Source organism: Culex quinquefasciatus, chromosome 3, assembly GCF_015732765.1.
Source record: "Culex quinquefasciatus strain JHB chromosome 3, VPISU_Cqui_1.0_pri_paternal, whole genome shotgun sequence".
In the NCBI taxonomy this organism is placed as follows: domain Eukaryota; kingdom Metazoa; phylum Arthropoda; class Insecta; order Diptera; family Culicidae; genus Culex; species Culex quinquefasciatus.
In genome coordinates this window covers 133,634,297-133,660,878 of record NC_051863.1, presented here as the reverse complement: position 1 = coordinate 133,660,878, position 26,582 = coordinate 133,634,297, and the positions used below count along the sequence as shown (strand labels likewise).

The following is a 26,582-nucleotide window of genomic DNA, read 5'->3' as shown; positions in this document are numbered from 1 at the left end:
GCGAAATCGGGATGTTTTTCCTTATTTTTTTGTGATGGACTTTTCGCGAATCAGAACTGTCAGATGACTTGGGCAGAAAGCGTGAAGTTAACCCTCTAGGAAAGTACATGGAACTCGTATCGATTCGTCGAAACTAGTTTGACAGAATAAAATAAATATAAACTTTTAAATTTATCATTATATCGTCGCCGTCGTGCTAACTTGTCGCACGTACATTTTGGGCCAAATTGAGTTAAGAAAGACATTTTGTGCAGCTAACAATGCCTCACCTTTTGACTTTCACAGATCCCCAAAATTCGATGTCAATCCTGAAATATTCAATAAAAACCGAAAAATCTCCACTTTACATATGAAACAAGTTTCAATCTCGTCGTGCTATCTTGTCACTCCCTGAAAATTGATGTAAGTGACTTAGTAGTAAGTGCGACAATTGGCCAAAGGGATTTCAGGTCAGAACGCGTTAGACGCACGTGTAAGTTAGACTACCGTAAACATTTGTAATTATAAGTCGGGACTCCGGCAACCAAATACAACCAAACTTCGGGGCAATGCACAGAATGGTCAACCAAATAAAACGTGTTTTTTATTGTTTACATTGCGTGCTCTTGTTTTTGTTTATTCAAGGTCAAACATAAAAACGCGTTTTTTTCGGAACGTCGAAATGGCGGAGGCTACATGATAGCACGACAACGTCGAATTGGCATTTGATGATTAATTTTGGTCGGTACCTTTGAAATTTGGAATCATGAATTTGAATATGGATAAAAACGAAAATAAATCAGGTGGGATTCGAACTCACACCTTTGGATTGCTGCTGGTCTGGGACGCTATGCAGTCGGCCATCAGAAGGTTTACACTCAAGCAGTAAATTGATCCGTAGTGTTGAAACATGTTATCTCTTCTTCTCATATTATTAAATACGCGCTGATCCCTAATTTGCCTGGGATTGGAAGTCTAAATATGTATCGAGTTTCCTTCAGATGCTTGCTTCTATGTTTAGGCGTGGCCGAACAATGCCCAACGACCTCGGAATTGGACCGCAAGGAGCTCTGTCATTCTGAAATGGGTCGTTTGAAGCAGCGCGAGGGCTATCACCACCTAATACCCGGGACTGAGATAAGTTGTATCAGCATACAGCATATACAAAGTCTGATACAAACTATCCAGATTTTTAAGCGAAGATGGCGATACGAATAGCGAACGCCCGAAATGTCAAAATCACCCAGTGGTACCAACATTACAAACAAAGTGTGATATGGAATGACAGCCACACTTTGTTTGTAATGTTGGTACCACTGCGCGATATTGACAATTCGGGCGTTCGCCATTCGTATCGCCATGTTCGCTTAAAAATCTGGATACTTTCCCATAATATCGCTACCGGTTAGCGGGTATTGGATTGGACCACACACACACACACACACAAATTCGTAAAATTAATCTGAATACAGATCATTTTAGGGTGATGATATTTTTTTTGACGGCTTCACCTTAACGTGAAGACTTCCATCATTGCCATGATTTTTCGTTCAAAGATATAAATTTTACGTCGCTTTCAATATATTGACAAAATTCCTTCAACAAGTTGTTTAGAATAGTGCCCTACACATGCTGATTCCTTTTGGTAACGTTTATCCCATTCCTTGCAAAGTTATGGAAATCATCATTAATCAATGATTGCGAACTAGGACGTCAATGATTGTACCACAAAATTATATAAATTTTTAAACGCATTTGATTTAGATCGAAAATTCTTTCAGTGGCTTGAAGAAGGCAACATCCGGTACAGGCTGATTCATTTTAGTGCTGAAATTGGTTAAATTGAATTTAATACAGAATATTTTATAGTGATGATCAATTTTCTTCGAAAATGATCAACGGCTTCACCTTAAGATTATTAATCATTAGTTTATTACTGCCCATAATTGAAAATTCGGCTATTATGCCAAATCAAGTACAAATCCAGATTTTTTTTATTAGGTCTTTTAAACATATGATACACAATAGCTTATAAGACCTTTTCACAAAAAACTATCCAGATTTTTAAGCTAAAATGGCGTTCAAATTGTGAACGCCAGAAATGTCAAAATCACGCAGAAGTACCAACATTACGAAAAAAGTGTGCCATGCCATGACAGCCTTAAAAAGCTGGATAGATATTATGAGTAAAACGCGATTTTGTGTTCGTCACCAAATCTTCACCACGGCAATTTTAAAAGGGAATGTGATAAAAGCCTTTTGGTTTATCGCATCGGCAGCCAAAACTAAACAATACTTCAGTAAAATGCAAGTTTCTGAAGTTGGAACATCCTCTACCACCTGGAGTAAAAATCCTTAAAATCTCGATTTTGCCAAAAGTGGATAATATCCGTTTTTTCAATGATGGGCAGTTTACTTGACATTTGGAAGAAAAAAATTCAGGCCTTCACCTCTTTTTCCTTTCTTTAAGTTTTGCTATTTTTCAAAAATAAATGATGGACAGCTGCTTGCACGAATTCTTATTATCATATTTAGTTATTTTATTTGGGACAGTTGAAAACGCGTTATATTCCTTGATTTTTAAATTTATTGGATTAATGTGTATTGAAGCAAAAAAGAATTCCCACGCCAAAATGCGCGCGCTCGCACTCCCCGCTTAATCCTTTCGCAGCTGAACGACCTCCTCCTTGATGCCGTCCTTGGTGATGATGTTGATGATCACCGAATCGCCCGTGTAAATGTCCCGCTCCGTGGCCGAGATGAACGTATCCTTGATGATGGACACGGCCTTCGCCAGCTGAACCGGCTCCGTACTCGCCCCGACCATGTTCTTCAACCCGATCTGGTTGTCCAGCACCGGCTGCAGCAGCGGTCCGGCCGATCCCCCCGCACGGTACGTGGTCTTTTCGCAGTGTCCAATCGGATCGTAGCTGTACACCACTCCACGGCCCTCCTCGTCCAACCCGGCCAGCACGTTCGACACGTAGTACGGGAAAAAGCGCCGGTTGTACATCAGAATCGACAGCATCTGCGCTACGGCCGGCGTCGTCATGTTCTTCTGGTGTTGATCCTTGTACATTTGCATGCGCACCTTGACCAGGCTGGTCAGGGCCAGGGTGTCGCACCAGCAGCCGGTCGACGCCAGCACCGTACCCTCGGACAGCCGGAACAGCTTGTTCTGCGTGCGCGTGTGGATCGAGTAGCCCGAACTCAACCGGGTGTCCGCCCCGATCACGGCAAAGTCATCGCCGGCGATGGCCACCACACTCCTACGAGAAAAAAAATCCGGATTCAAAATTAGTTTGTCATCCAACAACAGACATAACCTCACTTGAAATTAAACTAACAACATCGAAAGCAAAAAACTTACCCTCCATTCGATTCGTAGGGGTAGAACTGGACCTGGCGAACGCCGGGAACTTCGTACTCGGGGAAATTCTCAAATCCGAGCATTTTTATTCGGGGATTTCAAGAAACAAGCTAAAAACGGGACCGAAAACTACAAAAGTTGCTGACTGTTGGGCTCTCGGCAGAATATGTTGACAGACTGATTTTGTTTGACAGCGGAGCGGAGACAGGGTCGAATCAAGAAATTTTGGGTCGCTTTTGGAGATGGGTGATGTTAGCTCACCGAGCGTGAAACTGTGTACACGCTCAGAAGAAATCACTCACGTTGAGTAAAAAGGTGCAGTTGGTTATGTTCTACATGACCAATATGACAAAGAACTATGTAAAAAACTCCTAAAAAATATTCTATTTTATTTTATATTTTTTAAACATTGCCTATGTATTTAATCCTAAATAATTTATTCCTATAAAATGTTTTCAATCTTTGGCATCTCTGTGGAAATAAATTGCCAAAAAAAGTATGGTTCGGAAAATGTCCAATCAAAATGGTAATTTTCATCTCCAGTATCAAAAACCATGAATTTTGATACCCATATTGCCCCAAGTCGAATAGTTCGATTAATGTCCCCCCGGGAAGACCTTCCTCCAAGGGTGTGGCCAATCCGGTCAAAATGCCCATTTTCATTACCAGTTTCAAAAACCATGAATCTTGATACCCATATTGCCCCAAGTCGTATGGTTCGATAAATGTCCCCCCGGTAGAACCTTCCCGAGGGCACTGGCCACTCCGGGTGTGGCCAATCCAGTCAAAATGGCCATTTCCATTACCAGTTTCAAAAACCATGAATTTTGATACCCATATTGCCCCAAGTCGTATGGTTCGATTAATGTCCCCCTGGTAGAACCTTTCCCAGGGCACTGACCACTCCGGGTGTGGCCAATATCCTATAAATGTGGTCCCAAGCCCATTGCCCCAAATCATTCTGGTCTGGTGACCGTCCTTACAATCTTCATAAGAACAGAATTCCTCCCAATTTAGTGCACAAACTGTGTCTTTCAATGTGTGCGTGTGTGTGTGTGAGCAATAAAATTACCACCGTGGAACAGCCTTTGTCGAAACCTCGTCAGGCACTGAATTTTTCTGAGGCTATCTGTTAGCTTAAATAGTTCGCATGAAATGTGGCAACAGTGGTGCAACATCCTCGCGTGACAGTTCCACGAAAACAGGAGAGAAGACAGAATTTGCTAAGTGCTCTCAGCCAATCAGCAGCCGGTATTTTTCCTGCATTCATTTTTTATTTTCATCTTAACTTTTGAATACTTTAACAAAGTTTTATCAACTTTGTGAAATAGTCTACTTGCAATTTAAGACTTCCCCTTTCGTTTGGTGGATAAAGCATGCAGATTGCTTGAATTGGGTGGAAGATATAAGCGTTTAAACAATTACACAAATCGTTACACTTTCGCTTCGCGAAATTTTGGATTGACACCCGTAGACAGTGCCCTTAGGACAAAGTTCTTTGTCAAAATTACACATTCTTCAGTCGAGAAATTAAAAGTGAGAGTGTGTGCAACATGGAGTTAAACTTTCTGTATAGTTGCTGTGAAGGTTACCATGGCACTTTGAAAAGTTTAGCTCCATGTTGCACGCACACACTAAAGTAAATCTTTCCCAGTTCCTGAGGGGAACACCCGTGAAGAGTATCGGGGCCGGCATTTACAAAGCGGATTCAGTGGCAGTTTTTCACTCAACTAATGTTAACATGTTTAGGTTAATGTTAACACTCCATAGGTCGCCTCCCTAAGGTGTCGTGATAAGGTCCAGTTTGTGACGATACACTATAGTATACCTTCCCTTTACTAAGCAATCGAATCCAGAAGAGAAACGATCACCAGTTGTGTTGGTCCGAGCCGGGATTTGAACCCTGATCTACCGCTTACTAGGCGGAAGCGTTACCACTAGGCTACGTGGCTCGGTCCGCACGCACACACTCTCACTTTTAATTTCTCGGTACTTTTTTTAACACATTCTTCAGTTCACTTTTACACGGATTCTTCTAGTAACTCGGATCAAACGTTGTGAGGTCCTTCCCTATGACCAACTGAGCTTTTTTTTTGTCAGGACACTGTGACGAGAAGTTTGTCATTTTTGGGTTAAATTAAATTGTTTCACAGGGCCTAGAAAGCCTTTTACAAGTCTACACTGCCGTTCTACGCATAATTGTCCCATGTCATTTTTGGACGATTCTGACTTTTTATCATTTTTAAGCTTAATTTTACGTATACTTTCAGAAAAACACATAAAATCTAGTACCTTGTTCAAAAAATCATTGAAAACAACACCAAGTCTGTTTGTCCCATCGTTGAACTTCTACGCATAATTGTCCCACCAAGTATTTTCTATCACTAAATCTAGAGTAAATTTTCAAAAGGTCCTATGCGACAAAAGTAAACAAACTGAGTTATTTATTGCATTACATTCTGCAAGCTAGAAACTACACTCACCGCTGACCCAATTTCTTCAAAGCCTTTTATTTTTAAAGTTATTGATAAAATACAAAACAACCTAAAAGCATTCTAAATTATAGGTCGTTTTACCACAAATATGTGCAATCGAGTGAAACGTGCACATAGAACCGTATCAAATCAACCTATGGACCATTAATATATTTTTAAAGCTGATGCACATACGCTCATATCAAAATGACCTATGTACATGTTTATTGAGTTTATTTGAAAATATGTATGAGTTGTTTTTTAATGAAATTCTAAAACATAAATATTTTACAATCTTCATGTTTGTACAATCCACGCACAACGTGTAGTCATCAGCTGCAGCTGATGACTACACGTTGTGCGTGGATTGTACAAACATGAAGATTGTAAAATATTTATGTTTTAGAATTTCATTAAAAAACAACTCATACATATTTTCAAATAAACTCAATAAACATGTACATAGGTCATTTTGATATGAGCGTATGTGCATCAGCTTTAAAAAAATATATTAATGGTCCATAGGTTGATTTGATACGGTTCTATGTGCACGTTTCACTCGATTGCACATAGGACTTCCGTGTGGTAAAACGACCTATATTTATTTGGTGTACACGGTCAGCTGGATGTACTCAAAATCAAGTTCAAATCCACTCAAAATCAAGTTCGGGTCTCGAACTGAAAATGAGTGCTTTTCTGAACTTGATTATGAGTGGATTTTTCACTCAAACGACAGTTCAAACGCTGAACTGACGTTTGAGTAGTTTGGACTTGGCGAAAAAAAAATCCGGTTGCTTGGGCTTGCTCAGTCATCTTTTTCCCTTTGTCAAGGTAAGTGATGTAAGTTAACGTCCGTGCTTCTAGTTCCCGGCTGAAAAGTGGTGGAACCTTCCGGCAAGAGGTAATTTCCTCCAGTGGAATTAGTGGACATTTGAGCCATCCGGAACGCTCCGACAGGAAAATAAAATAATGCCTTTTACTCCAACTGGAAGTAGAGAATTGAAACCCCTGGACCATTTTTGCAGGTGCAAACCAGGTTGCCGCTTCCGCCAGCTGGAAAAGTGGCCAACCGAATCATTCGGACCGTTTCGACTGATTAAGAACAACATTGCTTCTTTATCGAGGAAGAAATGTAAACAATCAAACCTCCCGGTCAGTTCCGACGGATGTGAAACAAGATTGCCACTTCCTTAATCTGGGAAATCTTGTTTTGCACCTTCCAGAGTGGTCCGGAGGTTTCGATTGTATACTTTTTCCAGAAGTAGGAAGTGGCAATGTTGATTTTCATCTGGCGGAACTTTCCAGTAGATTCAATTGTCTACTTTTCCGGAAGGAGGAAATGATAATCTTGTTAAGAGGCCCACTTTCCCAGCTGGCGATAGTGGAAATCTAACTTACCAATTGCCGGAATGGATTGGGAGGTTCAATTATAAATTTTCTAGCTGGTGGAAGTGTTTTTTCCTTTCCGGAAGGTCTAAGAGCTGTCGTGGTCCACTTTTCCAGCTGAAAGAAGGGGCATTCTTATTTTTCTTTTGCCGGAATAGAACATTAGTTTTAATTTGATACCTTCCGGATTGTCCGGAAGGTGCATACTCAATGGGAGTAGGAAGTTAATACTTTGTTTTTGTATTCACCAGATTGCCCGATTCCTGATTATCTATAATCATCGCCACAGTGGCCCAGACCTGCTTTAGGTCTCCCCCTTTAGATTTTAAATTCTCCAACGATGAACGGGACCTGTCTCCAACGATCGGTCAAGTAAGAAGAAGGTCCAGTGCAGTCCGTGCTGGAGGAATCGGAGACGCATCACACTAATGACCTGAGCCTGAAGAAGACCTACATACAGGTAGGTAAAACAATTATTAATTTTATGCAGAATAGCATGTTGTCTTCCCCCATAGATAACCGCTCAAAAGAACGCGACGAACTTCACGTACCTGCTAAGGGATTCAAACAGTAATTCGGAGGCTTTCAAATTGACGCAGCAGAATCTGAACTTTCACCTGAACCATTATATCCGTACCGGCGATCCGTCTGCCGGCTAGTCGGATGATTAGAATAGGCATAAAGTGCTGCACAAGTCAAAAATCCTTGCCGGAATATAGCAATGACGATCTAGTCCTCTAGTAATCCTAGACTATGGCCACTACCTTTGGGCGGCAACCTGCAGTCAAGTCCGGTCAGGTCGGTTATGCGACAAGCAACGCTGCAAGGAACCATCAGATAGACCAGATAGCTCGCCTTCGTCGTCTTCCACGAATATAAAGATCGGTGAAATTAGCAAGGTCAAGTTCTCGACACCGTCACGATCGCCGTAGTTCCGGTAAGCAGCCAACCGACCAAAATCACAAATTTCTTCAAATCCTATTTATCTTCAAGGAAATCCCCCGCAAGGACAAACTCGACGATAAGCCTCGGAATCAGACGCCGTCGTACAACTTGCTGATTGCGCGCCCCACGCGGGAACTGGCGGAGAGGCTGTCTCTGTGCCTTTCCAATGATTGCTATCTGAAGAACAAGGTAACTCTGAGTGATGGCCAGACGGGCGAAGATTGACCTGTTTTATGACCTTTTCAGATGTCATCGATGTCTAAATGTGTTCGAGAACCTCCACTCGAACCTACCTCCAACGCCGGCCAATCCGCAGGTAGTTCGGTGAGGAAAAATGTAATTCCTGAATCTGATAAAATACCCGACCTGTTGCGAGCACCATACGGCGATTGCGCAAATTCTGCAAGGGGTTCGTTCAAAAATTACGTCCATGAATAGGGGGAGGGGGGGGGTCTGAGGTTTGTGACAGCCTATGTTAAAGGTATAGGAAAAGTGCGTGACAGGGGGGAGGGGGGGGGGTCTGAAATCCTGAAAATCTCTGGACGTAATATTTGAACAAACCCAAGACATCGGTGCATCGAACAGTGAAACAGGCCGCGCCATCCCATAGTTGGATAGTTGGACAAGCGCAAACAGCTCCGGCAAGAAAGCGCCCTCAAGAACTCCATGTTCTCCCAGCTGGCGGCCAAAAAGGCCAAACTAAGCGAGCACAGCACATGGGAGGTGGAACGAAAAGCTGCGGCGGCGGCCGTCGCAACTACACACAACCTGTCCAAACCCCCGCGGAATACAACTCCGCCTTCACAACCGGATACGTTCCACTCGCGCCGAACGTGACCGTCCCCCAGCAGATCCAGCGCATCGCCGAAACTTTCGCCAAACAATTGAACGAAGTGCGCGTGGACTCGGGCCAAGACTCGGGCGCGTTTTCCATGAAAGCGCAGCATAATCCGAGGACGCGCCGGTCGCGAATTGGACGCGGAAGCCGTTGAAGTGTTGGATGAGGGAGAAGTTTATGTTGACAAGGAGCACCTGGACGAACGATGCAAGCGCTTCCACGGAAGTTGGGAGAAACGCTGGAACGACCTAAGGGTGCCTCCGGCGAGCCACGATGAGACAGCGCGTCAAGAAGCTTAGTCTGCAAGAAGTCACCAAACTGGTCGACCTTAAATATACCTTCCTAAACGACGCCGTCAAGTTCATCCTAGATAGAACATCGACGCTTGCCGCCGTGTCCAACAGCAGCGCCGGTCCAATCAGCAGCGGAATACAAACCTCTTCCGCTTCTATGGGGGGTCAGCGTTAGTCACGGTGGGGTTGGTGGAATGCATCACCAAGTGCATCACTGAGGGCCGAACCACTACTATCGAGCGTCGGAAGTCGGATGCGGGAATGCAGGAGGTCGGGTTACGGACACGGACCTGGGGTCACATGGCGTTGCCGGATGTTCGAGCACAAACCGCTACAGGTAGGATAAGTTAGTGATCAGTTAGAAGTTCACGAGATGAACGTTTCTTTTTTTTTTCTCCTCTCAGGCGGATTCCGGTCGCCGGTCAGCTTCAAATTATCGAGCAACTCGACGACACCACCTTCCGGAAATTCGCAACCTTGTCTGCGCAGCAGCAACAACAGTATTCTCATCCGATGACCACATCCAGCGACAGATACGGCAAAAAAAAAATCAGCAACAATCTCAATCTGGGCTGTACTCTTCGTCATCAAACCTCCAAAGCAATCGAGTCCACCGCTGAGCGGGCTACCATCCGCCCCACATTTCAGGATTGAACCCGAAAGCCTCGGCCTTTTCGGCACTTCCACCTTCGCAGAACCATCAATGAGGCAGCGCCGGGAAGCAAACTGCCCTCGTCGACCCAGTTCGGTAACTTGTTCCACCAAAATCAATCTCCCGGACCGCCGCCCTCGGGATCACACCCTGTCGCAGCAGTCGCATGCAATCGTGGCGGAGGAAGTGGCAGGAACCGACCTGGCCCACCACTAATAGCGTGGAAAGGAGTACGATGGGAAGGCGATGGTGGAGGAGCAATTCTGCGGTCAAACTCAACGAGTCAGAAATGAAGTAATTCAATATAAATGCGTCTGCAAAAAAAACAAAAAAAAAACAAGAAAATTGTTTCCTTAACCTTTATTTCCGAAATCAATCGTATTTAGTCATGAACAGGCTTTTTAAGGCATTTTAAACAAAAAAAAACCCGAAAAAATTCCCGGTTGTATCAAACTACTCATTTTGCAGTTCGAGCGCTAAACTCATTAATGAGTTTCAGCATTAAACTCATAAATGAATTCCTCCACGCATGGTCCAAAATGAGTGAATCGAACTTGATTTTGAGTACATCCAGCTGACCGTGAACCTATCTGCACTCTCTCGAATTTGACAGATACGCCACCCAAAAACTTGGGAGCATAACACCAACAAGGCAGCATAAAAAATCATAACATTTGTGCATATAGGTCGTTTTGTACGGTTTAGTTTTTCTGTTGTTTTTAAAGGCGATTTTTCATTGATGGAGGTAAGTCTTCATAAAATAGATAAGCCAGGTTTTTTTGATGGAGTGGAGTGATTTAAAGAGAGAGTTTTAACAGGTTTTAAAGTGAGAGTGATCATTATTTTTTGTTTGTTCAATTTTTCCCAGAAGTGTCGAGGTGTGCTCCACCGGTGGTTTTTAAAACGCCTCATTATGTCCGGCACGGAACCGTAGCCTAGAACAAGATACTTATCCGGAAGTTGCCGTCTCCAGCTGTTGGTCGCGGGTGCTGTACAGGTGCGAAATTTCACTGCACTCAGTAGTGTTGCTGGCGGAGTTTAGTGACATCATTCATCAGTTTGGACTACGTGTGTTTTGCGTCCGCTGTCAGACCGACTTTCTTTCTTGATGTTACGCTGATCGCACCGCTAGTGGTAAGTTCCTCGGTATTTTCCTACTGTGAACAATAGCTAAACTCACACCTCCAAAAACAGCACATTTCGAACGAAATTTCCGCCTTGCACGGTGGCCGATTCGGATCAACTCGAGTGGAATGCTGGAATGAGTGGAATGAAGTGTTGGAAGCGGGCAATCGTCTACGTTCCAAGGAATCCCTAAAACTGCCGGCGGTGCCAGAATCCAAGCTGAAGGCAACGAAGGCTAAGTTGTTGGCCCACCCGGAAAATCTGCGCCGCCAGCTGCAGGCCGTCAAGCTACTCTGCGTTAGGTAGAACCTGCTGCGCGCGGCCAAGTACTCCAAGAAGTATGCCCGCATGGAGCATGAGGTGGTGGACAAGGCGCGCAAGGTTAAGAAGGCCGGAAACATCTACATTCCGGGCGAGCCGAAAGTTGCCTTCGTCATGCGTATCTGTGGTATCATTATCAAGCTGAACAAAGTCACCAAGAACTTGCTGCGTATCACCGCCCCGACATCACCTAGGGCTACGCCTTGCTTAAGTTCGTCAAGCACCGACACAACCGAATCCCGACTACGGACTTCTTCGTGATCGAGCGGAAGCTGCGTGCCGCGTACAAGCCTCAACACATCGACCGGTGACTGGCGCAAGTACAACCACTACGTCGAAGGCGGAGACTAACCACAAGGAAAAGATCAATGAGCTGATCAAGCGTATGGTTTAAGTGATAAATAGCGCGTTGAGGGAGAGTGTTGAATAAAACAAAACCATGAATATAAATAAATTAAGTTTGAGAAAATCCTGTATGTTTAGTACTTCATTTATGCAGCAATCGCGTGACACACATGCGCGGTCATGTCCGTCGTCTAGCTGTTGCCACGCGTGTTTCAAGCGCTGGTGTTCCATCTTCCAGGGGGACGCCAACTAGACCAGCTGAGTAACCACCTGAAAACGCTCCTTCTAAATTCTAACTTTTGCGTCAACGAACCGCTGGATGGCAATAATCACCGGAGACGGCACAACTAGGAGCGCGATGGTAAACAAAGGGGAGACGGTCAAATTGACAGGTACCTGCAAACTGACGAAGGTAATAAGCTAGAAAGCAGGGTTCAGATCCTATCAACACGCAGTTTTCAACCACCCAGAAATTGTTGTCCGTCAGCGCAGGTTCGCAGGTTGGATGGATGAAATTCAACGATTCAATTTGAACAAAATAGCGTTTCCTGAATGACAAGAGTCGACGATGAATGCTGGTGCTTACTCCGTGGACAAATAACATAAATGTAATACTGTCAAAAATGCGATAATAATGCAAAATCTAATATAGTTTCAAGAAACCGCCAAAAACTTTAATGAGGTATCCGAAATAGAAATTTATGCAAAAAGTTGCAAAAAAAAGTTTTTTTTTTCAGAGCGAGTCGTACATTTACCCAACGAGATTCACCGAGTTGGATAAATGTACGACTCGTTCTGAAAAAATCAAGTTTTGCAATGTGTTCCATTTTTTTCAATTCCAAAAAACACCCTTTGAATGGAATTATAAGTGAAATGTTCATGTAGTTATTCAATAAAAAAAAATAACAGTATTACTTTTAGAAATAAGTGCTGAAAATTTCACTAGAACTTTTCAGCATTTATTTTGAAAAGTGTTACTATTTGATTCTGTTTCTTTTGGTACAGAAATGTAGGCATAATGACAGGCAAAGTAAGAAGTTTCGCGACGGAATTGCAAAAAGACAATTTCAAAAAAAAAACGCTGAATAGGGAACACCAAATAAAATTAAAATGCAGAGCAGTTCATAAAATTTATGTTCTTGTATGTTTTTATTCTTGGTAATAAAACAAATAAAAAAAGTATGTTAAATGAAAAAATAATGCTACTTCTATTAATTTTATTTATACAATAATTGCATCAAAGTACTTTTTGAGACCCCAAATCCCCTACAGGAACTGGGGATGGTCTCGAACATAAAGATGAGGGTTTTTTGTTGGCAAGACTTGTAAACGGAACCATTCCGGCCATGCCGGACAACATCACGAAACGTGCACTCTTTTTCCGCCGTATAGACCCTACAACGTCGTCAATCAAATATCAAATATTGGTCAAAAAATTTAACAAAGATTACATGGCGCACTGCACGCGTACGCTAGCGGTTAACAGTTTCTAACACAAAGGTCTGGACACGATCAAAACTTAAATCCGATGTTGATCCGTAACAGGTTACCAGTGTGGGAAACTAGATACAGCACCGTCTTCAACAGGACGCCGTTCAGGTTTAAGCATGTCGCGGTGGAGACGATTCCCTCCTCGATGCTTTTGGCAGTTCTCATCTCGGAATGCAGAATGATTCGGCAGCCAATCAATGGAAACGCCTGCATGGACCGAACAATCGACCGGATCGAGCAAAATGATACGGACTTGCCAGACCGACGACCTTGACCCTGTTCACTGGCTTGGAATGGCCATGGAATGGTGTACTCGGTCATGACCATTCTGGAAAGAGATTTTTTGAATTAAAAGATTGTTTTGGTAATTTTCAAAATGATTCCACAAACCAGACTTGAAGCAGTTAGTAGATAGCTTTTCCAAGTCCATGTTAAAGATCAGTTTCCCACTGAACAGCAAAATCACAGGGTGGTTAAAAATCTTCGCGGATTTCGCGATTTTCGCGGCGCGGATTTCGCGGATTTCTGTTGAATGTTCCTGTGGGTCTATCTTCAAGAATAAAACGTAGATTTCGATGGCTAGTGAAAATGTTTGTCTAAATCTAGTATTTCCAGAAGAAAGAACGCAAATTTATCTAAATCCTGCTCGGTGAGAGCAATTTAGATTTCCGCGAAATCCGCGAAATTCGCGAAAATCGCGAAAATCGCGAAGATTTAACCACCCTGAAATCATGACCTGTGGCTGTTGCCGGCACTTGTTGATGGTCATCTTGTTCGAGGCTTTCCGCTCGTCCGGGTAATTTTTTGCCAAGTCGTAATCGTCTCCCTGCTTGGAAAATTTAAATCGACGTGATGCATTGCGTGGCCGCGTACCCGCCCAAAATCATCCTTATCGTTGCGTCATGGAATTGTAAACTGTTGACCGAGATTTGGACACGCTTAGTAGTTTTCCGACGAGATCTGTAATAAAAATTAAGCAGGAAAAAACGAACAAATAATGAGCTGTCACCGTACCGTAAACACGAAAAAAAACTTACCTTAACACAAGTTATTCAGCTTAACAACATTAAAACACTTAAAAACGGCAAAAAGCAAAAAAAAAAAACAACCACAATTTTCAAAACACGAAAAGTCCTATGCGTACTCTGCAAAATATTGTTTACATTGCCGGATAGGTTGATTTGCCAGGAACCTATCTGACAGTTGTGGACGAGAGCGCTGATTGGTTGTTTCGTTCTTCTAACGGTTTCTCTCTTTCGCGCTGGATGCATTGAAACATTTCATGCTATCAATCAGCTGTTACCTACACGTTGCGCCAGGATTGTGTGATCATAGTTATTATAAAAAAGTTGTTATTTTTAAATCAGGATTTAAAGTTAATCTGAAAAAGTCCTATGAACAATGCTACACGAGTTTGGTCCAATGTGTTATGTCTTATGCGCGAAATTTGTCCTATGAAACGTGTCCTATGTGCACTAACAGGTCGTATGAAACAAATTGCTTCAGAAATCATTTTAAACAAGACTTTTGATTATTTCCGTGAAACACACATAAAAAGCATCATTTTAGGTTCATTTGGGCGTTTTTAGAATTGATAAATACCCAACCGTGTTTAAATAGGATTTAAAAATGTTCCACAAAACTTCCACATGAAATTTCTCAGAATGAGGATTTTGCACATAGGACCTTTTGAAAATTTACTCTAGAAATCATGAGTTTTAAGAAGCATTTCATCTTGTTTACCTGTTTAGCTATAAGAGGATTACAAATAAGGGTGATAAAATGTGATCCGGGGTGATTAGGGACATATAGGGCGAAATGGGACCAACGGGACAATTATGCGTAGAATCACAGAAATCGATCGAAAAATTTCAATCGCGTTTTTCTCTGTTGCCCTTTTTTGAACATGGGACAATTATGCGTAGAACGGCAGTACACTACACACAATTTTGGCTGCTGTCCATACAAAAATGGTACGTAAATATTCAAAAATCAGTTTCTTTGTGAACAATTATCTGATCAAGTTGGTGGTTTCGGCAAAGTTGTGGGTATTGATTTGGACTATCTAAAAAAGCACAAAGAAATTGTTTTGCCGATATTGAGGTTTACTTATTTTTGCGCAAAAATTCAATCATCCAAAATCCATATTTTTAATTTCTTGAAGTACGGGCAATTTGGTTATGAAATTTGAAAAATTGTGTTTATTTTTGAAAAATAGAAATCTTAGCCAAAAAAGGTTGACTAAAGCTTTTGATATAAAATCGAATTTGCAATCGGAAAATACCTAATACGAATTTCAACAAAGCGCACTGTTTAAGTTTGATTTTAAGTGACCATTTCCAAAAAACTTCAGTTTCGAAGAATCCAGAAAATGTCATAAAAATTTAAAAAATAAAGATTCAGATTTTTTTTAAATTCTGGAACACAAATAATGAAAATATTGAAAAAAATATGCAAACTTCCGAATAACAAATTTAAAAATTTGCAAATTCAAGGATTTTTAAATTAAAAGTTCTAATATTATGGATTCAAAAAACATAAAATATAAATTCTTAAATTAAAAATTCAAAAATAAAAGTATTTTAAAAAAAAACTAGTAACTAAAAATTGAAAAATCAAAAAAGAATAATTCCCAAATTTTAAATTTCATTAATCAAAAACCTTGTTCCAAAAAATCCAAATTTAAACATTTGATATGATGAAGATTAAAAAATGCATTTTTTTTCGAAAATCCAAATTGAGAAAAAAAAATCATTTGTAATTTCCGAAGGTTTTGCCAAAAATTTACACAGGATATTCGATTCAGGTTTTTTTGTTTTTTTTTTATGGCGACATTATTAAGGGTTTTGAGAATTTTAATAATTGGAATTTCTTAAAATCAAGAACAACAAAAAAAAATCGGATTCAAAAATTCAAAATTCTAAAAATCTAAATGCAGAAACTTAGAATTCAGAAATTTTAAAATTCAGAAAATCAAGAGACTTCAACAATATTAATCCAGATTTTTAAGGGGTTACATACATGTAAAAAATCTCAAAATTTCATATTTCCGATTACTTATTAAATCCTTTCAAAAGATGATTTCCAATCATGCCTGAAAGTTTCATAAAGATATTTCATGATTTAAGGATTTAAGTTAGAAGAAGACGATTGAAGTTTAAAGTTTTGCCATGCGCAAAGCGAACTGTCAAACTTTGTGAGCGTTTTTCTCGAAACACCGAGGGGACCATCCATAAACCACGTGGACACTTTTTTGGTAATCTGTTACCCCCCCCCCCCCTCGTGGACAATTGTCCATACAAAAAAAAACTTTTTGTATGGATCGTGGACAATCGCAACCCTCCCCCTAAAGTGTCCACGTGGTTTATGGATGGTCCCGAGTTGATTTACAGGTGCCACGATATCTCGAGGACCAAATTGGCTGAAATTTGAGGTGAAGACTTTCAAGACATATGCCGTGTGTATGACGAAGCCCGATTTTGAAATAAAGTTTTTTGAAAAAATACAAAAATTAGAAACTGACGATTTTTTATATGAAAAACAGAAAACAATATTTTTAAATTTTTTAAAAACTAAACTTTTTAAAAATCGGTCTTTGTCATGCACACGGGACCGGCCAAAATTTTGAGCCGATTTTGTCAAAGCAGTATTGAGATATCGAGGCACCCGTTTTTTGAAACTGCCAACTTCAAATAGCTATAACTCGGCAATGGTACAACCAAATGTCTTCAAATTTATTTTGCTAATACACTCAACCCCCGGTGGTTGGTCACTTTTTAGTTTGTATCCCGTTGGTTTGACAACAGTTGGTGTCAAACCATCGGGGTTTGAGTGTAGGCGAAAATGTATATTTTAATGCCCTGAAAACAGATTTTAATAAAGTTTAAGTTTGCGCTCATACCAACCTCTGACATTTTTGCCGATTTACATGTATGTAACCTCTTAGCTAAAAATATTTTAAATGTTTGTAAAATTTCTATGTACCGTTTTTTTTTTTCGAGAAAAACAAATAATTGGGTCCTAAAATGAAGTTTAGATTGCTGATATTATTGTTTACAGCGATAAAGCTTATTTTTCTGAGTACAATGACCCTTCGAACGACCGCAAAATGGATTTTTAATTAAATTTTGAAAAATTAACTTCACGACCCTTCTTGACATAAAAGGTCCTACTTGACAGCTCGTTCCAAGGGGACCATCCATCGAAAAAATGTTGTCTTGTCATTTTTTATTTTTTTTTTTTTGCATTGAAGTGAAAAAAAAGTGATCAGAAATGGTTTTTAATCGTGTTTTTAACCGTTGCACATAAAAATTTACATACATTTAGGACCCAATTCGATCATCTTCTACTCCTTATAGAATTCGAACTTGTAACGAATTCGAATTTGCAGCGGGACACTTCGCATAGACACCCTTGCTTCCATCACGTCACTAAGGGTATGTGGAGCTACACAAACCTAAACCATGCCCATGCTGATGCAATCTTCTCGGAATACAGTTATGGACAACAACATTAAAACAAACACCGATTGTCGTTTAGTGTATACAACTGATGCAGATGAAATGTTACTTCTTTATTTGTTCATCATCAATAGAATCTGACAATGGTAATGATGGTAGGGGGGAGGGGGAGGTTTGCTTACATAACTATTTTACCATTTTTTTGTTTGCTTGTTTTTTTTTTGTTGTGTTGCAAATTTACTTTACTACCGCAAGATTTAATTTTGCTCAACATGGAAACTCTTGGTGAAACGCGCTAACAATGTGTAGTGAAGTGTTTCTTTTTTCCTATTCGAAAGAAAATGGAAAATTTTAAATATATTTTTTTGCACCAAGATTACGTTACTTTTTTTTCAAATGCACAATTTTAGTTTACGCAAGCTGCTTTCGCTAGCGAAGCAAAGCTTGCATATTTTCTCTGTTTCTTTTAGATAGTGAGAGAGCGTGAACGGAAATTTCTGTTGGTCGATCTCGGCTATTTCCGCTTCGGCAGCTCTCCTTCTCTCTCTCTTCCGGTAGCTTTCGTCTAGCTTTCCTCGTGGCCTACTTATGTTCTGTGGAATATTGAGAGATCGAAACAGTTTTGTTTTGCTTCTGTTAGTTGATTTTTTTTGTGTTAAGACTTCCACAGAAGCACGCACGCACTTCATGCGACAAACCGGAACTGGGTTGAAGAGTTAGTTGGGAATTTTCACACAAGTTAGCACAAATTTGAGATGGGAAGCTGGGGGGAGATGGTAAAATGACTAACTTTTTCCTGTAACAAGAGAACTGACTTTTCTGCTAACCTGACCCAAGGGCAAGTCTCTTTTTTTTCAAAATTAAAATCGACATCAAGTTAAAAGTTTTTTAAGGATTTTACAATTAATCTGTATTTAAACTCCATCGAAACGTGGATCGCTACTGCTTACAAACTACACACCGCACATTTTGTGATCTGCACTCTACGAGCGAGCAATAATAGTAACAAATGTAAGTAACGAATCAAAAAATGGTCGAATAAAATTGGCTCGCAAACTACTCCAAAACCTACCGCACAATTTGCCTTCTAAATTGTCTTGTTCCCACACACACACGCTGACTGACTGACTGCTAATGACGAACGAATTTAAGCGCAAAACGACTAGCGTGGCGCGCATTTTCTTAAAAGGGAGCTCAACTCGCTTCTTATCCCTCTACACAAGCAGGACAAATGAATCAAAATGCTGCTGCTGCTGGTTGTTAGTACGCACGCACATTTCTGGTTTAGTTTGTGTGTGATTTTCAAATTTTCATTTCTTCTTTCAAATTAATTTGTGGTGTGTTTTGTTGTAATATTACAAGTGTGTGTTTGTTTGTTTAAAGTGTGTGTTCTTTTCTGTTGAATGTGTTTAGCTTCTGCCTCCCGAAAGTGTTTCATCCATTCACTTCTTACCGGGAGGCGTGAACGGAGTGCCGATCTCCTTGCCGCGCAGCTTGATGCCAATCACGCGCTCCATCTTGCCCAGGATCAGGTTGTTCGGGATGCCGCGGCCCGCCTCGTAGTCGTTCACGATCTGGGGCTTTTCGCAGATTTTCTGGAAGAAAGAAAGTGAAAAATTTTGGGTTTAAAGGTTTGCAACCGGGTTTTTGTTTGATGAAATCAAGGCTTGTACAAATTTTTGTTTTGCTTCTCTTGCCAAATCCATTGCTAGAATATCCAATTACATCAAAATGAATTATCGAGAAATTAAAAGTGAGAGTGTGTGCAACATGGAGTTAAACTTTCTATGAAGTTGCTGTGAAGGTTACCATGACACTTTGAAAAGTTTAACTCCATGTTGCACGCACACACTCTCACTTTTAATTTCTCGATAGTTCAAATCAAAGTTGAAAGGTACTCCAAACTCTATTAGGTTATAAGAAATACGGAATTTTAAATTGATTATTTACTAATAAATTTTTTTTTATTGAATTGAAAAAATAGAAATTTTCTTCCATTCGTCAGCCTGACTTTGACACGAACGAATGAGCGCAACGCAAAGTCACTCTCACAGTCATTTGACTCTCGCCAGCGTCGCCACCTCTCTCCTTTGTGCAGATTCAAAAGATTGCTGTGTTTCAACTTCGTGTACGTTCACTGACGGTCTCTCTTACACGCAGAAAAATAAGGCATATTTGAATCAACAAAACGTTTTGTTGATTTGAAAATCAAGATTTTTGTTGAATCAACGCTAAACGTCAAAACAACTTTTTCAAAACAACAAAAGATTTTTGTGGAATTGAGAAAATCCAGGTTTGTTTCAACGCAAAATCGGCGTTGATTATATTCAACAAAATTTTTGTTGAATCAAACCTTGTACAGGCTGATTCTACAAAATATTTTTCTGCGTGTACATGACAGCGCCTAAGTCAGCATTCAACGAACGAGTCGATGATGAAAGCTAACTGACTAGCCCTTTCAAATTTCGGGAAATCAGTAGGGTTATTCCCGTACCCGCAGTTTTGCAGAATTTTTGCAGCTTCTGCAGAATTCTGCAGCCAGCAAAAGTTTGTCGAAGGCGTCAAAGCTTTATATTTGCGTTGAATATCAGTTTTGAGACCTTTCTTAGATACCTCCACACAAAAAAAAACCTATGTTAGATTTTGGTTTTAGACGATTACAATGTTCAGACCATGACCACGTTAACCACTACACCACCGTACCCGGCATATAAGCAATTTTTGCGATTTATTCAGACAGACGAGGCCGGCGTGTAGACAACACTCTTCTGAAAATTTGGATGCATAAAAAATAATAGTTATGATTAAAAAATTTAAATTTTAAGAATTTAAAAGATAGAAAAACATTTTTGAAAAATTAAAAATTTAGAAAAGCAATAATAAAAATTTCAAAATAAAAAAAAATGAAAGAAGAACGTTATTAAGGCTGGTGATGTTTTTGTCTCTATTTTCCTTTTTTCAGCTTAGTTCTTTTATTCTTCCAGTGCTCTTTTGGGTCTGCTTAGTGCTGCCAATTGTGATGAAATTTTTACCCTCTACAACCCAACCCCGCCTTTAACGGGCATTCGATTTAAAAAATCGCCAAAAATCAATTTTTCAACCAATTTTTGATCAATAAAAAGCATTGGAAAGAAGAACTCTTAAAATTTTAGAAAATTTATGGGTTGGAAGTTTTACTTGTTTTATGTGACTTTGCCAATGTTTAAAAAAATGTCGTTTTTTTAGGGGTCAACTTTAGCCGACTTAAGCAGTGTTTTTTACTAACATTTCTTATATTTTAAGCCGGGACCGTGGTGTAGGGGTTAGCGTGATTGCCTCTCACCCAGTCGGCCTGGGTTCGATCCCAGACGGTCCCGGTGACATTTTTCGAGACGAAATTTGTCTGATCACGCCTTCCGTCGGATGGGGAAGTAAATGTTGGCCCCGGACCAGCGATGGAATAATCATCATCAAAAGAAAATCATTGGACGTTCATCAAAAGAAAAAATCCGAAGGGAGCATGACTCTTCTCTCTCGCGCACGAAAGATCGGTAAAAGGAATCTAAAAAAATCATCATCTTGATTATTCGGCGGAACATCTTTTTCACTATTACACTTGCAAGTGTAGCGTCACACGTCGAAAAATGACCTGTCACATTTTGTAGATGGGCAATGTGTGTAAACAAAGTGAAATAAATATTTTTAAGTGGTGCTGACAAGGAAATTCACAAAAAATCATCAGCAGATTGATTTTCTTGGAGAAGTTCGGGAGCGATTTTCTTTTGCGTGATTTGCCTCCTCTCTCTTTTGCGGGTGAAGAAAGTTCGCAAGCGAAATTGATTTTTTTGCGATTATTCCATCCCTGCCCCGGACTAACCTAAAATGGCTAGGTTATTAGCTCAGTCCAGGTGTAGGAGTCGTCTCCCTGGGTCCTGCCTCGGTGGAGTCGCTGGTAGGCAGTTGGACTAACAATCCAAAGGTCGTCAGTTCGAATCCCGGGGCGGATGGAAGCTAAGGTGTAAAAAGAGGTTTGCAATTGCCTCAACAATCAATCCTTCGGACACCTAGTTTCGAGTAGGAATCTCGCAATCGAGAACGCCACGGCAATGATGTAGAGCGAATCATTTCATTTTTGATTTGATTTCTTATATTTTAAGTAGAAAGAAGTATGCAGTAATTTTTCTAGTGCCCCAGACTATGCCTCTACGCATTTAATTACAATTTAAATGATAATGGTGCCATTTTATAGCAGAAATTGTGAAAACATGCAAAAAATTTAAAAAGTTACTGTAAAAACATGAAAAAATTAGATAGGCAAAATGTAATGAAAGGAGGAGGTAGAGTAGGCCAAATACTACCAAAACCAAACATAAACTAAGCAAGATAAATGCAGATTAAAATACTAAAAATGAAATAACAAAAACACAAAACAAGAGAAGTAAAGTTTTTCGTAGAACAAAAGCTGCTCAAAATGACCTCCTAAACACGGGAAAAATAAAAAATTTCGAAAAAAAAATTGGGCAGTAGAGGGTTAAGCAAACACTGACGAAAAGTAGCATTTATAGAGAAAATTTCCTGGCATCACTGGCTCACTCCAACAGGCGCTGCTGTTGGTGTTGGTGGCCACCCTTTGTTCTTTATTTGCCTTCGCTTCTCGCTCGGTTTTCTTCAGCCTTCGATTGGAATGGGTGGTCAAAATTGAAACGTCAAAAGACTTAGCGCGTTTGTTTTTTTTATGGCGCTTGCTAATTATTTACATTTTTCGGGATTATTTTTTAAGTGAGTGACTAACTAATGGGAAAAAGAACATGTTGCCGGTAGTTGGAAGCAATTTTATGTCTTAAACGCGTTGAAATTGTTAGCGCAAGTGAAAAGATATTGATGGCGACTTTCGTTAAGCAGTTAACCTCTGATCTTGCGTGTGGATGTGTGTGCCACCAAAATTATGAGAAATGGTCTCGCAAAATAGAAATTATGATCAAAAATGCATTAAATTTGACCTTTTTGGCCAGTAAATGGCATAAATTTGCGTGCTTACTTGAGGCGGTGCTGTTGCTGGTAAGTTTATAGCCTAAATAGTATTTCTGGAGCTTTAATCGAGCATCAAACTCTTCATATGACAAAGATAGGTGTTCGATTAGAAGGGTATATTTCCCCTATTACTTTTACTAGTGAAATAGCAAGAGAATGTCCAAATAAAGGTTCTAAAAATAGTAGGGTCGACAGAAAAGATGCATTTGGCATGCTATTGACAATTTATGTTCCGTGTTCCGAATATGTGGGTTGATTGTACAAAAAGTCAAACCAATCCTGGATGAATATGGGACATTTTGAAGTGCTTCAAAAGACCTTTCGAATCAATAGAAAATAAAATTTTACGGAAATGCGAGCAATTTTATGTTTTTTAAATGTTTTTTTGACCTCAAACTTTAAAGCCCGTTTTACTTTTTTGTAGAGGGCTCATATTTGGCATGAATTCGTCTCGTAGCACCTTCCGTTCGAAAACTCCAAGGGTACGTTCGTCCTCCTGCCGCATCGTCCAGGTCTCGTGGCCATAGAGGACTACCGGTCTAATCAGTGTTTTGTACATCGTCAGCTTCGTACGGCGTTGCACTCGGTCCGAAGCGAGGGTCTTCCGTAATCCGAAGTACGCACGATTCCCAGCAAAAATACGAGTCCGAATCTCTTTGCTGGTATCGTTGTCTGCGGTTACCAGCGATCCCAAGTACACGAACTCGCTCACCTCCTCCAACTCATCGCCATCCACAGTTAGAGGGGTGAGACTGGGGGGCCGACGTCCATCGAACCCCTTCCTCTCATGTACTTCGTCTTCGTCGTATTCGTGCCAAGTCCCACACGCCTTACTTCTACCTTCAGTCGGGTGAAGATTTTATTCACCGTCTCCTGGTTTTTTTTTTGTCACAATGTCGATGACATCGGCAAACGCAAGCAGCTGGTAGGACTTGTTCAAAATCGTGCCACTCGTTTCGATGTGCGCCCTTCGAATAATGCCTTCAAGGGCGATTTTGGACAGCGCACAGGATATGCTATCACCTTGTTGCAGCCCTCAGCGTGATCCAAAGGGTTCCACTAAAGGTAGCCTTGATAAGTCGAGTCAGTTTATCCGGGAAACCGTTCTCGTGCATAATCTGCCATAGCTGTTCGCGATCGACTGTATCGTACGCTGCCTTGAAATCGATGAAGATGTGATGTGTGGGCACGTTGTACTCACGGCATTTCTCGAGGATTTGCCGGAGACAAAATATTTGGTCCGTGGTAGTGCGCGCTCCAGTGAAGCCCGTAGGGCCCCACGAACCTCCGTGGGTACGGTGTCAGCAGACGGCAGAGGATCTGGGAGAGAATTTTATAGGCCGCGTTGATAAGCGTAGTTGCCGCGGTAGTTGCCGCAGTCCAGCCCTTTTTGTAGATGGGACACACGACACCATCCATCCATTCCTCCAATAGCTTCTCCTCCTCCCAGATCTTGGAGATCACGCAGTGAAACGCCCTTTTAGTAGAACTTCCGCGTTCCGTTCTGTCGGAACAGCTGCTCTATTTCGGCGCGATCACGATCCTCCATTTGGCGTTTCTTTACCCTGAAGACCGTTTTCTGCTGTTTTAGCGCTTGTTTGTATCGTGCCACGTTCTCATCGGTTGCGGCTTTCAGCTTCATCGTCGTCCGATTGTTTTCGGTTCCGCCGCTCTGGTACATGGTGAGCCCCCAAGCTCCCACGTCTTCGCGCCCTTTCAGCATTGCTACAACATTGAAGTTGCGGGGTTTAAGCTCGTTCAACATTCGTCCACAAACGTTTTGGGTGGGTTGAAAGGATCTTGTCAACATGGGATAACTTCCCCCCCCTACTGCGTTATGTTAACGGCAGAGATGATTCTGTAGAATTTTAAAAATCATTAATATTTCGATAAATTCAATGATTTTTCAGAAAGCGATCACGGAAAACTTCAATTTCTTCACCCATCCATGAACTTATTCCGTAAATCTCTTCAAAGTTTCTAACTAATTCGGCAAAACTGAGATTTATCTCGCAATGTCCACGCTTAAAACTGTATTGCCATTCTGGTTATGTCTGTGGCATAATACTTTGACCTTTTTTTCTTCTTATTTTCCTCAAGCAGGTAATAATCAATTTTTGGTATTTATGTGTTTGACCTTTTTGTGTGTTTTTGATTGAGCAGGTCACAAGAAATTGCATTAATTTTTAGTACTGGTCTTAACATTTTTAAAACTAAAAATTGATGGAATGTTGGTCAAAACACGACCAAAGTTGTGGTTAAAAATGTGTTATTTTCAATTATTATGAAAAATAATAGCATAAACAATCTAGTTATACACAAGTAAGCTGTGGAAGCTTTGTTTTGCAATTTGATAACGGCAGGGTTCGTTCAGATACGCAGTACTCACCGTGGCCAGATCCTTCTGGGAGAGCCCCTTCGACTGGCGGCCCTGCATGATCAGCTTGGCCACGTCGTGCGACACGGTCCGATGCTTCAGCTCGTCCGTTTCCCGGTCCAACTTGGCGGTGTTCTTCGGTGCCGCGTGCTGCTTGTTGGTGCCGGCATTAACTGTAACGCAAGAATCATCATTTAATCAATCGAACCGGTCTCCTCCACCATGTTAAGAAAATATTATTTTCAGTAACATGGCGAAATCTGACGCAAGAGTCACTGCTCCAACGGGGGGCAAATTATTATGGCTCTTGAGTCAGAGCAGAGAGCCCCAACCTCGTGGTGAAATTGATTGCGGTCTCCCGACCCGGACTTTCTTACATTTTTGGCTTGTCTCCACAGGGATTCCCTGGCGGCGGGCCAGATTCACGGCCGTTTCAGTCTTCAAAGTGCTTGCCTTTGGGGCCTTCTTGCGGAGCACGGTCACGGTATCCCAGTCGCTTTCGGACATTTTGGAGGTTTGCTGCTGCTGCTGCTTTCTTTTTGCCCGAATGAAAATTTAAGTGACGTCGCACGATTTCCGGATTTAGTTCACGCGCAAACTTGCCCTGGAACCAAAACTAAGTTCTCTTTTTTCGCACACAAAAAAAAGACTGCACTATTTTTTTCTCCTGTCGCACGCCACACGGGAGAAATTTGCGAGATTCGACTGTTCTAGAAACGCACTCGGTGAAAAACTGGCCAACTCTGCTGCTGCTCCGTCGTTGCCTGTGTCTCGAAGAGGGGACAAAAATTCCAAAAACAAGCATGAGTCGTATTTGGCAATAATATGAAAACGAGAGCGGCTCGGGAGCACGGGTTGGCTCTTTTCATCCGCCGGGTTGTGTCGGGAGAGAAAGCGAGAAGGGAACACGAAAGTTGACGTTTAGAACTGTCAAATTGCGTCACGAACTTTGTGTGAGTGGGGCTGAACTGCAAGATGTCAAGCCGTGCAAGTCACAGATGAGAAGACGTGCAGAATGCAATTACAGGGTAAGTGTTACTAAAACAATATTTTGAAATCTCTGCAAAAGTAAAGCTTGTTTTCAAACATATAAAAAATATAAACACGTGTTTATTTGGAGGATTGCGCCAAGAACGTTTCTAAAATTGACAAATCTTGATTTTTAAATTGTTATGTTCTTAAATTCTTAAACCTTAAATTTTTTTAATTATCATATTCCTAAATTCTCGATTAAATTTTCAAAAGGTCCTATCTGCATAGGAAACCCATGAAAGATAGGTTGTTTTGAAAATTTAATCTAGAACTGAACTTTTAAATTACAAAATTCAAAATTCAAAAAAGGGGGGAGGTGGGGAGGTAAACTAATAAAAATATATGAAAACTTGAATTGAAAGCCCGAATTTTTAATATCCAGGTTTTTAGGCGAAAATGGCGTTCGGAAGGTGAACGCCCGAAATGTCAAAATCACGCAGTGGTACCAACATTACGAAAAAAGTGTGCCATGGCATGACAGCCA

At 40.9% G+C, this 26,582-nt stretch overlaps 2 protein-coding genes and 1 pseudogene across 2 annotated transcripts; 1 reads left to right on the top strand and 2 right to left on the bottom strand.

The window, feature by feature from the left end:
- Window positions 1–2,549: 2,549 nt before the first annotated feature.
- Window positions 2,550–3,517, bottom strand: LOC6035488 (proteasome subunit beta type-1). Its single transcript, XM_001845617.2, has 2 exons — window positions 3,350–3,517; window positions 2,550–3,248 (listed from the first exon to the last, which is right to left on the bottom strand). The coding sequence occupies exons 1-2, from the start codon at window positions 3,430–3,432 to the stop codon at window positions 2,636–2,638; spliced, it is 696 nt and encodes a 231-aa protein (XP_001845669.1). The 5' UTR covers window positions 3,433–3,517; the 3' UTR covers window positions 2,550–2,635.
- A 7,159-nt stretch (window positions 3,518–10,676) lies between these two features.
- Window positions 10,677–11,852, top strand: LOC6033636 (annotated as a pseudogene).
- A 5,922-nt stretch (window positions 11,853–17,774) lies between these two features.
- On the bottom strand, window positions 17,775–25,850 carry LOC6035487 (endothelial differentiation-related factor 1 homolog). The gene is made up of 3 exons (XM_001845616.2): window positions 25,444–25,850; window positions 25,079–25,239; window positions 17,775–19,274 (listed from the first exon to the last, which is right to left on the bottom strand). The coding sequence occupies exons 1-3, from the start codon at window positions 25,571–25,573 to the stop codon at window positions 19,122–19,124; spliced, it is 444 nt and encodes a 147-aa protein (XP_001845668.1). The 5' UTR covers window positions 25,574–25,850; the 3' UTR covers window positions 17,775–19,121.
- Between the last annotated feature and the right edge of the window lie 732 nt (window positions 25,851–26,582).